Source organism: Amia ocellicauda, chromosome 5, assembly GCF_036373705.1.
Source record: "Amia ocellicauda isolate fAmiCal2 chromosome 5, fAmiCal2.hap1, whole genome shotgun sequence".
In the NCBI taxonomy this organism is placed as follows: Eukaryota; Metazoa; Chordata; class Actinopteri; order Amiiformes; family Amiidae; genus Amia; species Amia ocellicauda.
Window position 1 is genome coordinate 26,908,448 of NC_089854.1, and position 16,775 is coordinate 26,925,222.

General features: G+C 42.0%; 1 protein-coding gene across 3 annotated transcripts; it reads left to right on the plus strand.

Annotated features, from left to right (window-relative positions):
• Positions 1–1,531: 1,531 nt before the first annotated feature.
• On the plus strand, positions 1,532–12,796 carry engase (endo-beta-N-acetylglucosaminidase). Of its 3 annotated transcripts, XM_066704637.1 has the most exons (15): positions 1,536–1,712; positions 2,582–2,684; positions 3,631–3,713; positions 4,241–4,442; positions 4,866–5,014; positions 5,365–5,519; positions 5,740–5,888; positions 6,266–6,431; positions 6,913–7,016; positions 8,228–8,336; positions 9,096–9,286; positions 9,620–9,768; positions 10,047–10,146; positions 10,593–10,704; positions 12,136–12,796. In XM_066704637.1, the coding sequence occupies exons 1-15, from the start codon at positions 1,634–1,636 to the stop codon at positions 12,571–12,573; spliced, it is 2,289 nt and encodes a 762-aa protein (XP_066560734.1). In that variant the 5' UTR covers positions 1,536–1,633; the 3' UTR covers positions 12,574–12,796. The 3 variants fall into 3 exon arrangements, with proteins under 3 accessions (XP_066560735.1, XP_066560734.1, XP_066560736.1); XM_066704638.1 differs by lacking the exon at positions 2,582–2,684 and having other exon boundaries at positions 1,532–1,712; XM_066704639.1 differs by lacking the exons at positions 2,582–2,684; positions 3,631–3,713.
• The last annotated feature ends 3,979 nt before the right edge of the window (positions 12,797–16,775 follow it).

Below are 16,775 nucleotides of genomic sequence, written 5' to 3' on the forward strand. Positions count from 1 at the left end.
TGCAATGCTATAGTTGGCTCAGTCCAGATGTATTTTCTCTGAGACAGAAAATATTATGCTCCGCTGTATATAGAATGGTTGCAGAAAACTTGGCCAGGTTTCTATCACGGAAACTACAGTGAGATGGCCTCTTTAGAGTGCAATGCAAGTGAGCTCATTGAAATTGATACAAGTTAGGAACATAGAGTTTGGCTATGGGATTTCCAAGAGAAATTCAGCTGGGGAGAAAACTGTTGTACACAACTACTTAGCAGGATAAGTGGACAAAAAAATGTTAATTCAGGGTTGAGGTTTTACTAGGTTAAACGAGATGTATCTAGAGCCAAGCCTCAAACTATAGTGTTGGATCGAGTTGACGTTTGGTGAATGTTACCCCTAAAAAATGTGTGAGTGTCAAATCCCTCCTCCCAAACATAAATCCAACCCTAAAACCAAGGAGGCAAAGAAGCAAAGCAAAAATCCGACCTGACCCCTTGGAGAGATCTGAGGCCATTTCATACGTACTTATAAAACAACAGAACTAGCAAAGTGAAACAATGTTCTTGACATTTTAATTCCAACAAACACAAATAAAATGTTCTGAATGATTTACAAACTAATTACAAAAAATACAAACGGAAAAATAAAATATGTTGACACTTTTCTACCAGAAAAATATAGTAATTTGGGGAACAAATATTCAGGGAATTTAATACTCACAGAGCACTGACTAATACACAAATTACACTGAAAAACTGCACTATTGACACAATAAACTGCTTATAATTGTTTCTTTATATGAATTATTATTAATGTCCATTCCATATACAATGTAATAGCCATCTATTGTGAAAAAACTGAATCATGACCTACCTAATATCAGATCTACCATCACCACTTAATTAAGACAAAAGATAAAAGAAGCACTTTGGCAGTGAAAGTCAATTGGATATTCAGAAACAAAGCAAAGCTATTTGGGTATATCATTTTTTGTAGACAAAAATGCAATGTCCTACTGTAAGGTGTGTGTGCACTATAACATACATATTTAATCAAATGTTTTATATTGTATTCCTACTTTACCGAAAGTTATTATATATATATATATATATATATATATATATATATATATATATATATATATATATAATTTAGATTATGGAGCTCTACTTTGTCATAGTAGTGCCACATGATTACTTCAGTAATGAAAGCATTTAACTCACTGTTTATTCCTGTTAAATGAGGGGATTTCAAATATAAAATTATATTGATATACTTTATATATTTTTATTGTATATGTGTGTATCTGTGCAATAAGGAAGTCCACAAATGACTATCATGTTATTGAAGCATGCTGGAAGTATAATTATGTAAGATGTAACTCCCACATTTTTCCCCCATAATAATAATAATAATAATAATAATAATAATAATAATAATAATAATAATAATTATTATTATTATTATTATTATTATTATATATGCAGCTGTTCAAGTTTTCAGACAAAACACCCTCTTCACGTGATCAGCTCGTTGAGCCAATGGGGATGAAGCAGGAAGTGCAGTTCACTGGGGCACTCGAGCCTGGCTGTACCGCATTTTGACTCTTGCCGGGAAATTTAATTTCACCTTTTGAAAAAAATTGACATGGAGGATGAGGTACAAGGCAGAAAAAGGCAAACAAGCTCTTTTGAGGGCGTTGATCGAAAGCTGCGGAGAAGTGAAAACAGCGGGTAAGGCGCCGAAGGGACCCTGACAGCTGCGCCTGCAACTAGGCGAGGGCCTCTTTCAAAACACAATGTCATTGCCAGCACTGGACACCCGTTTATTTAAGTACATATTCCTCAGTATTACAAACAGCCAGGGCAGAAGGACAGACAGCTAATAAACTGCGGACTTTGCTGCAGGGTTTGTATTTTCGAGGTCAGCTCGCTGGGACATGAGCACTAGTCTGGGCTGCCGGTGATTGTTTTTTGGTAGAGTAGTGCTGATCAAGGTCTGTGAACCTACACATATATCTGAAAATATAAGCTTGGCTAAACGATACGGTTTTATAGGCTGGGACCTGGCCGCATTGCTAACGAAAGAATAAAAACATGTTGTCCAACCGCACCCTTACCTAGTAACACATAACAGCTACATGATTGGCTAAACCAAAACTCAGAGTACATCCATTTCACGGATCAGCTCCTACGTTTTTGTTCTGCAAATGCACGTTAAAAATGGGCAAATGTATGTATTTGGTTTTTTTTCGGAGTGAAGTGTCCCACCACATTCAACGTCCCTTGAGTATTATTATTGAACGTCAATTATATTGACCGTCTATTTTCACATAGTTTTATATGAAGCCACCAATAAACAGTTAAGTGTCATAATGGAATACCCAATTAACGGTAGTAAATACTACTACTACTACTACTACTACTACTACTACTACTACTAGTAATAAGAGAATCATTAGGAATACAAACTCCTAGGTGATGCATGAGATGCTCCCCCACTGCCTATTTAATCAAAATACAAAACTTTATCTTTCATACATGAACCCATAAGCAGTGTATACAAAATGAATGCTTATCCTCAACTTCATCTCCTACTACAGCGCTGGCCTTTTGCACTGGATTTCAGCAGGACTGTTGTGATAGGAAATGCAGAGGAAACCCAGTTCTGGCCCGCTGCGCTCACTGTATACTGGAGACCTGGAGGTCAGATAGTGTCTCTTTTCATAGTGAGCTAACAAACACAGTGACAGACAGGGTGTACTTTTTGGGACAATGAAAACATTGCCACCCTGTTGCTTTGTGTCCTACACAACACACTTGACATTTTCTGGTCGTGTGTGACACTTTTTCGTCTCCTATGGCAGTATAACACTTTTCTCCTGTATTACTTTTCTTGGTCACGCATGACACTTGGGGATCTTGTACCACACTTATTGGTTGTCTTTTTCCTTATTGGGCTCGTATTTGCATAACAGGATAGAATGTAAAAACAGCTTTGTAAGTCTGGGGGGCATTTCCACTATGTGATCAGTTCAGCTGTAGAAGGAATAATCTCATCACTTTGATTTTGTAGTATTATATAATACAGAGTAGTATAATATACTGTAGTGTTATATAATAGTGAAGTGTACTGTAGTGTAGTGCAGTGTTGTATAATACCGCGCGTAGTTTAATATACTATAGTGCAGTGTAGACGTATACTGTTGTATTATCACAGCTTTTGACATGCATATAGGGTCTACTTCTACTCACATACTATCATGAACACTTACATTCCTGCTTTTATACTACTACCGCTATACTAACCTGCGTAGTCACATACAATCACCTATGCATAGTCTTAAGCTAATTTCTACTACTACTACTTACATTAACCTACAAACTATGATAGTAACTTGCATACTAAATTAATACAAATTCAATAATAAAAAGTACTGTCATGTACACACAAACTATCTTCAGGCACTTTAAATTCTATGTCACTTTTACCAATTATGTTGTTGGTGTCACAGCAGCCATGGTGGGATGGAACTCTGTCGCCCTCTCCTGTGTATTTAGTGCATTACACTTTCCACTCATAACCGTAGGTAAAATGGACAATTTATTTTTTTCTTTTCGTTTGTGGGTCATACATATTTTCTTTTTGTAGTATTCCATCTACCTTTGATCTTCCAGTGGATTCACAAGTTGTTTCTCAAGTCGTTCAGTATGAACCACCATCACCTCTGTCAGGTACTTCATTTTACCCTTCCACTGAGCTGTGATCAGCTAAAACATTTTAAGGCTAGTTTTCTCAGGGGCGCTATTTCCCTTATACAGAGAGGCACAATAAATAAATTCCACTGTAACACTGTAACTCTCTCAGGCACAGAGTACTGCAAATGTATTGCAGGGAAAATCTGACTTGTTTACCTCATTCAACATGTCAGTTGCAGGCTGAAATTAATAACAACAACAGTGACAATAACCTTAAAATAAAAACGTATTGTTCTGAATCATTATTGTTAACTGTGATTGACTGTATATCGGTGCCAAACAGAAACACACTATGCACCACTATATTAAACCAAGAATCCAAACATAAGCCAACACACAAAGCAATACATCTACCTTTCAAATTCAGATCAGTAGACCCTCAGCCCTTACCCTAATGGGAGTCTATGTTTAGTGGGGAATCTGCAGGATGACTCAAATTGAGGCTGAAGAATTGACTCTAAAATGGGGTAAAAGTAAATATTTTGGTTATTTTTCCCCTCCAGCTAGACACTATGACTTGGACACTACTGAGCCAATCAGCTTCAGCCTGAAGACACTTGAGGAGCTGTTGTCATGGCAAGCCAGTGATGCTGACTTTTTTAATGTGGCCACTGTTCCCCTGGCCAATCGGCAGCCTCCTTTGGCCAGCAGTCGGCCCAGGACACTGATCTGCCATGACATGATGGGCGGGTATCAGCAGGACAGGTAAGTGTCTTCTCTGGAAGGGCTAAACGAACTGATCAGCACTCTGGAATGCTGGGAGTTTCACAAAAGTTCTAAAGGAAGGCTCTTTATCACTTTAATGGTCAACCTCTGATGGAGACGTGAGAGACCACGTAACTATAGGTTTCAGTCACTAACACTGCATACACTCTGTTCAAATCGATAATACTCTGAGGCGAAATCAGCTTTAAAACCCAGTTATATAAATTAATAATACCCCCCCAAAAAAAACTGACACAGCATTCTGACTCATTTCTAACAACTGTAGAACTATACAGACATCACTGCTCATGTTCATCAGCTAATCCGCCATTGTCAGGCTTAAAGTTTGGAGGCTCTCCCGGTAGGATCAGCAAGTCAGCCTGGGCCATTTCTCTGCTGTCTGATCTCGCTCTGTTCCCTCAGGTTTATTCAGGGAGCGGAAGCTAAGACGGCGTATGCCTTCTATCACTGGGACTACATCGACATCTTCACCTATTTCAGCCACAGCTTGGTCACCATCCCTCCCGTGTGCTGGACTAACGCAGCACACAAGCATGGCGTGTCTGTCCAGGGTGAGCTTTGTCGGGGCTCTTGGGCACAGTTCGGTCAGAACGGACGTCTTCAAAGTACAGACCTGAAGCCCTTCTTTGCTCTGATTTGTCATTGCTGACCGTGTTCCCAGCTGCCAAATATGTTCTCGGTTGTGGGTATAATTTAATCCAGCAGATTAAAGAGTTGATCCAAACAGTCCTACAGTGGAGTCCTGGTTGCTTGCGTTCATTAGTGCAGTTTGGTGCTGTACTGTTGTATACTGTTGCATTTTCTGAGGGTGGTGCTCTTTGGTCATCTCTTACAGTTGCGTTTTTGAAGAAATGGTCTGTAAAACAGTCCATCCAAGGTGTTTTTGTTTTGGGTGTTTCAGGCACCTTCATCACAGAGTGGAGGGATGGGGCCAAGGTGTGCGAGAGTTTCCTGGCTGGAGAGGAGGCATACCGCGCTGTGGCTGATAAACTGGTCCAGATTGCAGACTACTATGGCTTTGATGGCTGGCTGATCAACATCGAGAACACCCTGAGTGTGAGTGGATGTTACGGCCCGGTCAGATTGTTTGACAAGTGGACAACTATAGTCTAAATCTCTGTGTTTTAAACATGACGTTAACCTTAACCAGCCAGCATGGGCTCTCCATGACCCTGCAGTGGCTGAAGCGGTTATTGAAAATGAATGGAAGGACGGATGGATGCAGTGGCCTCTGTGCCTCTGTACCTCTGACACGGCTCTGGTGTTTTATCTCCAGGAGACGGCGGTGAAGAACACGCCTTCTTTTCTGCGCTACCTCACTGACCAGATGCACGGGCGTGTGGCAGGCAGCTTGGTGCTGTGGTATGACAGCGTGCTGGAAAATGGGGAGCTCAAGTGGCAGAATGAGCTCAACGACAAGAACAGGCGAGGCTGGGGGGCTGGGATGTAGAAAGGAAGGGAGGGCAGCCATGTGGGTGTCCGATAAAGCAGGGATGCACAACTCCATTCCCACAGGGCTGTAATGTAATGTTTTATAGTTCTTTCTGATTTATCAGTACCTTAAGAGCTGTGAAACGCCGTTAATCAATCCATTAGTTTAATTACTTTCTTAAAAGATCAGGTTAAGCCCCGACTGCCATTTTACTATGATTAATTTTATCACATATTCCAGTCTTATTTGATGACAAACAGGCACAGATGTAGTAAATGCATTAAATAAACGTCAGTGTCTTCAAACACAAATGAAAAAAATAAACATTATGTACACGTGATCCTTAGTTTTCTGTCTGTGCTCCTTACAGAGTGTTTTTCCGCTCGTGTGACGGCATCTTCACCAACTACAACTGGACCGAGCAGCACCTGGAGGGGATGGCGTCTGATGGTGCCGAACAGCTGCACAACGTTTATGTGGGAGTGGATGTTTTTGCCCGAGGAGACGTGGTGGGAGGGAAGTTTGAGACTGACAAGGTTTGTGCTGAACCTGGCATCGTTCCCCGCTTACAGCAGGGTCAGCACCAGGGTCTGTGTGGTGTTTTCTGCCGTAAGGGAAGCTAAGTTGAATCTTGAGCAAATCAAATCCTGCATGTTTCAGTCGGCTGAGTTACCTGATACAGATGTGATTGTTCCTGCACCATTGGGTGGTGCTGCAGTTATATTACCTCCAGGTCATCCCACCTTTTCTCTCCCTAATGTCGTCTTCCCTGTTACAATCTCACACACCGCTGCACTCTACATAATGAGCACATCTGTCGAGAACAGCACTCTGGTGTTGCAGCCCATCAAAAGAGCAAGTCCATTTCAGTTTGGTCTTTTAGCACCTCTACTCGTTGACCTGACTCGTTGGCACAGGCCAGTGTAGGAATGACTCGACGTGTAGCTTTATATGCATACGAGAGGCAGAATGCACAGCGCTCCCAATCTGAATGACAGCTTCCCGTTTCTCCCCCAGGCCCTGTCGCTCATCCGGGAACACGGCTTCTCTGCAGCCATCTTTGCGCCAGGCTGGGTGTATGAGTGTCACGACAAGACCGAGTTTCGCCAGAACCAGGACAAGTAAGCCCTGAGCCAGGACGAGACTGCACTGTTAGGAGATACGGGTTGTTTTTAGTTGTTCAGCCATTACATAAGGCTTTGCCCATGCTGACCTTCCCAGTGAAGAGGCTGCACTTTCCTCTGCAGGGCCTGTGCTCGGTGCCCAGACACCGACGATCTCACATTTCCTGTGCCATACCTGTGGGCCATGGAAATTTGTTGGAACAACTACGAATCGCATACATTGTTCCAGTTTCCCTTAATTTTTCCAAGATTATTATGGATGTATGTATATAGGTTTACATAAGCTTTGTGAATGACATATCCATGGCTTGAGTTTCAGGACATGCACATACTGTCAACAAGAGGGGTAAAAAGAGCCTGTGTGCATCTCTCTGTATTGTGGGGCTGATTCATGTGTTGTCTTGGCGCTAGGACAGTACTTAATCTCTTATTTTCATTGTGGGTCCTGGACGTCTGCCATTTACCCACTAAAATGAATGAGTTACAATATTACATATAAAATCTAGAAATGACAAGAGTATTATTTATATATATATATATATATATATATATATATATATATATATATATATATATATATGTGTGTGTGTATGTAATACAATTTAAAAAGCTTTTACAAGTGTGCAAACTTTAAACATTGTTAAAAGTAAGAGGTGAAAATGGATTTGCGTTTCAGAGTAATCAACAATAGCTGTTTGAAAACCCCAAGCAAAGCAAAAAAAAGTGCAAAATGGTTCAAAACGGCATCAGCAGCTCAGCTGAATTGAGTTGAGCTGATTGACTGAAGCATTCTGCTAGACATTGCTGTTCCAGGTGCGCTGCCTCATTGCTACAGTCCTTTATTACCTCAAGTATGATTTTATATTCCTATTCCTTTAATATCATAAGCAGTGATGGAAGTCAGACTCCCATTGTATAGTAGTTTGATTCTCTTTTGTGCTCAAGCTAAATGCACTTGTCCACATTTTACTGATGAAGCAGAAAGCCCAAGAGATCAATATTATATTCATTCTGTTAGTCTATGCAGATTGACTGAAATTAAGCGACAAGCTTGTCATATCCAGCAGCAGCTATGGACGTATATATACAGAATCTCAGCTTGGGCACATACCTGTATGGGTCTGACCTTTTCCAATTATATCGATTCCTTGTCTGCCTTCTGTCTACTGGGTTGGTTAATTCCTTCTGTTGCCACTGTGTGTTCTCAGGTTTTGGGGCCTGCTCTCTGACTACCTGCCTACTCACCGAGTGTCTCTCTTTCCCATCAATACCTCCTTCTGCCAGGGGTTTGGGAAGAACTTTTACTGCAAGGGAAAGGTAAGGACAAGAAGTGAATGTCAATCTGTCCCTTAGCTGCAAGGTCTCTAAAAAACATACCAAGATCTCTCAGGCCCACTCTGTGGATACATTCAAATTCCATTACCTTTTCTTTGGGGAGGTGTCGGAGATCTCAATACTTAGTGCTTCTGCTGCATCTCTGTTTATATGCCTCTGTTATGTTTGTGGTGCTGGTGTATCTGACAAGATGGGATAGACAAGGGGATTTTCCCCCCCTCACTTTGCAAAGGCATCTTTTGCTTCAGCTTAGCTTTCCAGTATTTTGGCATCTGTGACTACAGTGGCAGCTCTACAGAGTGCCGGTCATACTCCAGTCTTTGAAAAAACACTTTGATATCCTGCATAGAGGAGACTGTAGTTGGTGCAGAAATCAAGATTAAGACACGTCTAGATTAGTAGCAGGGTTTCCTCAGGCTGCCTGGTACCGCTCTCGTACTGGAGCCAGACGAGACGACTCCTGAGGATTGACACTGCTAATGGGATGGTAAACTTAACTCCATCTAGTCATTTGTTATTCCTCTAGCACTTTGTTTTAAATTGTTTCTCACTCTTTTTAAAACGTCTAAGCTACATATTATGAATCCACAACAGTTGTGACTGCATTAGGTAATAGCTTTATAAACTGCATTTTCAGACATCACTTTGCTTGTTCAACCTTTAGAAAATATTTTATTATTTAGATTAGAAAAAAATATGTATTAGCTTGAATGCAGATTTGTGTGTTTTTATTGTGTGTAGGTTGAAGAAGCAAAAAGCTGGTTTCACCTGAGTGCCCAAGAGATGCAGCCCCTCTACATTGATCAGAAGGCAGAGCGCAAGGAGGGTGGCTGGGTGAGGACCCGAGGCTGTCCTCATGATGCCTGGAATGGGGGAAGCTCCCTATTGGTTGAGGGCAAAATTCCATCCAAACATTCCACAGTGTCTGTGAGGTGTGGACGTCTTATTGCTTAACTAGAAATGTCTCAACAACGTTATTGTTCATAAGTTAATTAACATAGTCAGTTTTATTTATAATTATTTTTTATTTTATCAGCTTTTACATGTCTCCACAGAACTTTAAAACTTAAAATAAATGTTATTTATATATTTATTTATTTATTGCCTGTAACTGCTGTAGTCACACCCTAAGGACACACCTCCTCTGCTGGCTGTCCTGGAGAGGGTCAAGGCAGGGACACTGAAATAATCAGATGACTTACTTTTGAAAGCGTAAAGTTTCATGATGACTGAACAGTGACTGTAATCCTCTTGTCCTTGCTCAGGCTGTTCTCTGTGCATGTCGCCATCCCTCGAAAGACATTCGTCTCATTCATCTACAAGCTTGAGGACTCTCCTGGAGTTAAAGTCAGTCTTGAGCTGAAGACCATCAATGCCCCCTTGTGTTCCTACCAGGGAGTTGAGGACATACCAAGTGAGTGGTGCATCCGCATCTCAGGCCGTGATGCAGCTGGGGCAACAGAGGACTACAGGGGTAGAGCATAGGCTATATCACAATGCTCACACCAGGAGAGAGCCTCTATTTCTTATGTGGTCACTCCATAATGTACAGTAAGCATTTCTCAAACCAATGGCTTAAGAAATTAGATTTAAAAAAAGCTATGAAACTCTAAGCAGCATTGTTGTTATGAGGTGTAAACAGCTGTGGTAAAAAAAACTTGATTGATTGCCCCATGTGGATTGTGTTTGCAGGCTCCAGTGTGCAGCCGGAGCTGCTGACCGAGGACCACGGCCTGGTCACCCAGTTCAGGCAGAGCTGCGGCCTCTGGCGCTCTGAGGGCTGGGTCAACCGGTAAGACAGCCTTGGTTTGTGATTCTCAAAAAATTTCTAGCGCCCATGCAGTTATTTAAAGTCTAACTTTAACTAACATTTTATTAGATGATGACGACCTGATTTGGTTTAAAATCTGTTCCTGTGGCACAAATTTCTCACTCAGGGTGCATTGTGACATCTCAGTTTCCTCAATGCATAAATCCAATGCCTTAAAGCCTTTATCTGCAGGGATTTGAGTCTTGGTTCAACTCTGATTCAACAGAAGAATGATGTGGGCCTTACCAGCCTTACAAAGGCATCAACCATGTCATTTCAAACTCGCAGTTAGCAAGAGCTCACCTGGTCTCCTGGCAGTTTTCCACTGGAGAGGGAGCGAACAGTGCCACTGGAAACGCAGGAAACGCAGTGTACTTTTCCTGAGACTTGAAGACTGCCCCCCTCTCTGTGTTGACCTTGCTTTGCAGGTGTTATCTGCTGGAGACGGAGGGCTGTGCGTTGTGGGATATCCTGGTCAACGTGTACCGAGGAGCTCAGCAGGAGGACGACCACTTCCAGTGCAGAATTGGGGAGATTAAGGTTAGCAACATCCTGCTCTACAGACTCGGGGTATTAAGTGCAGACTCTCCACTCACTCTGTCCCGTTCGGCCGCTATGGACAGTACACACCTCTGCAACAGATTGCATTTTGTTACTTATATACATAGAAAAATATACATGGTCTTATTACAAATATTTTAGATGTAAGTGGTTCAATTCAATGGCTCCCCTCTACACCTCAATCTGAAAGGCACATTGAAGAAAAACACTCGTTCCTTACCGTGGGCAGGGTTCCAGAAAATTAACGCTCTCCCATATGGTTTCTGATGATGGTAATTAAAGGAATATTAAGTCAATCAGGGTTTTATGGCAGTCACGCCCAGTCAGGTATCAGTCAATGGGGTTTTTGCGTTTTATGTTTTTAGTTTTTAAGCTGGAAAATCAAGACTTTGTTCTCGTAACTGATCGACTCTGTCAAAAGTCAGACTGTAGAGTCTCGATCCTTTCGATGAGGGCATGAATGTCAGAGAATTTCTGACTCTTGAGCTGCAGGAAACACGCCTCACCGTTTCACACTGAAGACAACCCTCAGAGCTCCCAGCAGGCTGTCTTCCTACAGGAAGGAACAATCGCACACCTTTTTAACCTCTCGCCTTCAGAGACCGGGCTCTGGCTCTGATGCACTTGCCAGTGAGCTGCTTGTTCCACAGTTCTCAGTTTAGCCCACATCAAACAGATATCACACAGCATTGTGTTTCTGTGCCTTCACTGCAAATGTGCACGGGAGTGGGAGAGGAAGACAGTTGTTCTCTTTCCACTGTAATTTAACCGTATGGAGTGTACATCTTACCAAAAGTTAAAAGAAGAAAAATGGTAGGAAACGCACAAAGAAATTGAAATTAAAGAGACTTGAAAGAGCCCACCCCAAAAAAACTGTGATCCGTCGAGATGCATTAAAAGAAAAAGCATGCCAACCTGTGTTTTCAGGCGATAGTGAGCAATTGCGCTCAGTCGAACGGCTCGCCTCGTGCATCAGTCCTCTGAGTCCACTGTGTTTGTTCACGTCTGTTTGGAGAGTGTGTCAAGTGTCATTAATCCCCATTCAATAAAGCATCATACCGTTCTAAATCCAGGGCTTTGTTTATTGAAGTCATCTGGAAGCCTTTCTTTGAAGCTCAGTGAATCGCACTTTTGTTATCTGATGCCTTTGCTGGCAGAAGTGTGAGTCACAGAGCCACTGCCTCACACCTCCATCAGACTGTGGTAGCGGGCGGCCATGTAGCCCATCCATCTGTGAGTCTGGCAGTGTCCCTGGCTACCCCTGGTTGGACCACAGATAGGCCCAGTGTTGTGGTTCTTGTTTTTTTTCTTACTGCAATACCCAAAATCCGATATCCACGCATCACCTCAACCCCTGCGGGGGAAAAAGTGTGAAATCCACACCAGTGTAGCACACTCTCTCTGTTGCAGATTCTGGACGCTGAGAGCCTGACCGCAGCCCCTGTGTCCGTTCAGAGTCCCTCTCTGAGTGCGGTGGTCTGGCGGAGGGGTGTTGGAAGTGGAGTTGGGTACATCCAGAGGCTCTTTCTCAACGCCACCCTGAGCTGGCACTACCCGGCCCCTCTGCCCAGCCACTTCCGGGTCTATTGGCGGAAGCTGCGCAGCCCAGGCGCACCACCATCCTCTGGCCAGGAGCCTCGAGCTCTGATTGGTCGAGCCTACAGCACGGTGTACCGGGTGGTGGAGTTGGGCGTGCCCGATGTGGAGGACTCTGCCCCCTGCTGGTTGGAGTTTCTAATACAGCCAGTGACCAGAGAGGGCTTTGCAGTGCCCGAGTCACACTGGGGGAGACTGGTCTTGAAGTACACAGAGCCTTCTCCGTCACAGACCGCCTCAGACGGGCAGTAATGCGTTGCTGCGATGCTTGCTTTACAGCCTCTGCCACCAATAGGGGTATCCAATTTTCGAAGTGGCAGATGGCAAGAATCACACTTCCATAAAACAAATGTAAGAGTTTTTTTTAATGGGATATACAAATTGGCAGAATTTTGTAAACTATCTGACTGTTATACTGTACATAACATTTGCTCTGCGATTTTTTTCTTTTTCAATAAAGACAGATTTATCTGCATATCACGTTTTTTATTTTTAAAATAAACATATGTAGAATAACACTAAACTCCTACCTCACAGCCTAACTAGTAAATGGCGACCTTCTGGTTTTATGAAAAGTGGCTTGTCGGGCCCATGGGTTTATAAAGTGTATCTAATGACCTGTGACACGTCAACTTGAATCCTCTTCATAGAACATATTGCACACAAAGTTAAAATTTGATGAATCTATGCCTTGCTATGTGTTAGCTCAACAAATTGCTCTCTGGTAGGAAGATTGCTCACTGGCTTTGAAAAATATCTATATTTAAAGAAGTTCGACACATTACTTCTCCTGCAGGTTCCTGGCTTTGCTGGGCTACATGACAGTCCGCAATAGCTGAGCAATGACTTGGCATGATTGTCTTCTCTTGTGCTGGATGGGGGGTGTCTGTATATGTGGCATTGGATAGTAAACTGGGATCTTCTCTGATTTAGTTCAATCAGGAAGCCCTGTGTGCAAGACGGTGTTAATCAGGTTCATCACTGGTGGACAACACAGGTTTTGTTGTCTGCTTGCACTCTGATCCACATGCAGTTACTGTGTAATAGTAAGGACACAGCAGGCACTCTGTTGCAATCAGTCTCTTCAGTGAATGTATATTTAGCTAATATTGAACTATACCTGCCAACAAAGTATGTGGTAATGTATATGTATTTACATTCCCTTTATTTTTTCTCTCTCTCTATCATGTCTATAAACATTTGATATTTATTGTATTAATTGCCCTCATGTACATTCTACACATCTGGAGGATGTTTTTATACTAGTTTAAGAGGCCACTAAATCTGGGGGTACCATTCTCAGTCTGCTGCACTTTCTACATATTTGTCAACACGTGCGTTTCCATGAATAAACGCTCTAACAGACCAGAGAATTTGCCTACGCTGAATTAGTCCTGGATGCTGTTCTAGATGTTATGTAGGAGTGTCCACAAGAGGGCGGCCTTGTCTGCGGCTCCAACTGCTCTGTCTTGCAATGCGGTGCTTTTTTGATCTGAGAAATTCACGCTATGCTGTTTAGCATGGGGCCTCTCTGTCGTAGTTTCTGGAGACGGAGTGATAAAAATGTGATTCATCCTCAGAGACTGGTAAAACTTTCGAAGACGACTGAATGATGGGTAAGCCGGTGTAGCACTACAGCAACGTGTAAATTCATAAAAGTAAACCTGACAGATGAGCTGAATAGTGAGAGCACTCCTATTAGGAACAGGTTTTGTAATGAACATTTGGGGAATATATGTTCATGTTTTATTGGCAAAGACCCGTTTTCTTCTTTTTGCTCAGTTTATCCAGCGGTTGATCCGCTTCACACTTGAAAATGTGCAGTTGAAAAATTCATAAGCCTGCATCTTTATGGAAATCATAAATATGGGCTGAATTTTGGTTTTAACCCCCCCCCCCCACCCCCATGTTTATCATCCAGCAGTTTATGCCCTGTGAGATTACAGTACATTATGTTGTATACAGATACTTCGCTAAAGATACCAGTCACGCAAAACTTTCCCGTGGGGCTCTTAAACTGACAAAACTACACCGCGTTCTTAAAGGCAAATGTAAGACTGTAAAGTGTTTTCCTCAGAAGTTTACAGTGCTAATAAAACAAAACAAGTAGAGCAAGTGAAAATACAAAGGTGTTTGGGGAGAATCTGAAAGACACACTTGCAGACTGTTCTCACAAGAACCTAAAAGAAGAAGTGAAACCACACTTAGCTCAGGTAACATACATTACTGAAGACAAGCCCTTACAGAACAGCTGTGTAAAGAATGATCACAGGCAGATTTACAATGGAATCGGCACTAAAATCCAAATTACCTCTCCCAGATAAGTGACAGCCAAAACCAGGTCTCAGTGGTTTGAAGCCCGGGGGGTCTGTAGTATGGTAAAGTATAGCTATCAAGGTACAAGATACATATTCTATATGTGAAGGCCACTAGCAATATCAATATTTAATTTGAAACGTACTTTGAATATGTTGCAGCATATTTATTAGCATATGCCGATATATAATAAATAATCTGTGGCTAAAGCCTACTGGCAATATTAATTTTTAAACTGGAATGCACTAAAATGAATTGCGCCATTTTTAAACACATTCCTGTAGATTTAATTTTCATTACGGTTTATTATACATTAAAGATTGAACTCGCATCTAGTGTATCCCACAGAAGAAAGATGTGTGCCATACTGGCGGACTACTGGATCTACACAGGTATACGGCTGGAATGAATGTGCAGATTTGTTTTGGTAGTAGATAAGGAAAGCTATTACACACTCACATATATATGTATAGAAAATAAATAGTGTGGGTGAACATGCATGCTTTGTATCTCTTCCTCTTTCAAAATCATCAGTAGCTCCAAACCTGCATTGTAAATCTGATCCACCCTCTCTGCAAACTGACAAAACTGACACAAGTTGGTACTTGGTTTAATCCTACTATTAAAAGCCAGGCAAAGCCATCTGAGCTGCATTACTCCAGAATTAAGGACTACATCACAATGTCATGAAGTCTGCAAGATTAAAAGTTCTGTGAAACCTATATTCTGCTCTCCAGACGCCAGAACCGTCCAAAGGTTTTCTGTCCTCGTCCTGGGGCTGCCTGTGTTTTTGCAGAGCTGACGGCATCAACGCTGCTGTCTTTGCTGAGAGGACAAGATGAAATTTGAGACGTTTTATAGCATCAGAGCCATCTCCACGCAGCTGGATTGATCAAGACATATTTAAGTGGGGGGAAAGCTGCATGGAACTGCTAATTTTATTGTGCTAACCTTGTAAAAAGGGATGGAAGATATAATAAAAAAGAAAAGAAAAAGGCGTCTTTGGATTGGATTGCGAGCTTGGCTCTTTTTCTCGGATTTAGTTGAATCAGGAGGCCTTTTGTGTGCTTTAAAATAACAAGATAGATTTAATCAGGTTTGCTGCGCTTGGACACTAGAGGTTTTGTTGTTTGCTTGCACTCTGATCTCCGCGCAGAGCCATTATGCAATGTGAAGCGAAACACCGAGAGCTGGAGTTCAGGCTGCTGCAGTCTGCCTCTCGACGCCGCACATCGCTGCTTGAGCACTGCCTTTAATTATGCAGTAGTATGCAATATCAGTAAAATATTTTATTGTGCCTTTTCTTGATAGTAAATCAAAAGAAAAGCCATATATATATATATATATTTTTTTTTTTTGTTTTGGTACAATGCACACGTCACTTAAATAGTCTTCTCCAGAGCAGCTTCCAGGTGATTTGTTTCCGGCGAGCGGTTGACTGTGCCGGGTCGCCACACCTCACCTCTGACCTGGCAGACTTGTGAATGTCTCCCCCAAGTCAGCCACCAAAGCCCCTCTCTGTGGAGACGCACAGAGATAACGGAAAACGTCACTTACTCCCCAGCAAGAGATGCCATAAAAAAATAATCAGCTTCCTTCTTAGAAGTATTAAACATTAATACACATGCCTTAAACTCTCATCGCCTCCAGGGAGTACACTTTTAAAGCCTTAAAAAAAAGAAGAAAAAAAAGAGGAGAGAACGATAAAAAGTTTCTTTTTGCACAGAAGAATTAAATTACGAAATATAGCCATCTGGGGGATCGGCTCCTTTTTTCCCCCTTCCTTTATTAAAATCTTTAATAATCCACAGGTTTATTTGACTCCAACGTATCATTTGAGTTAACAAATGTTTACATTATAAAATAATTTCTTTTTCCCACTTTCTCTAAGGGAATCTCAACGGTATATTTTTTTTCTCTTGTTCCTTCTTCCCCCCACAATTATTCAATTTTAATTGTGGACTATTAGAGTTCTGTGGCCAAGGGAGTATGGGGGTGACTCTCTGGTGACTGAAATATCATAAAAATGTTTATTACCTGCAACGCTGTGGTCACAGGCCCAGGGAGGCGATGGAAGTACGCAGTGGGGAAGTGTAAAGAGGATACTCTGTGTACGCATCAATTTTTTAATGCAGCTT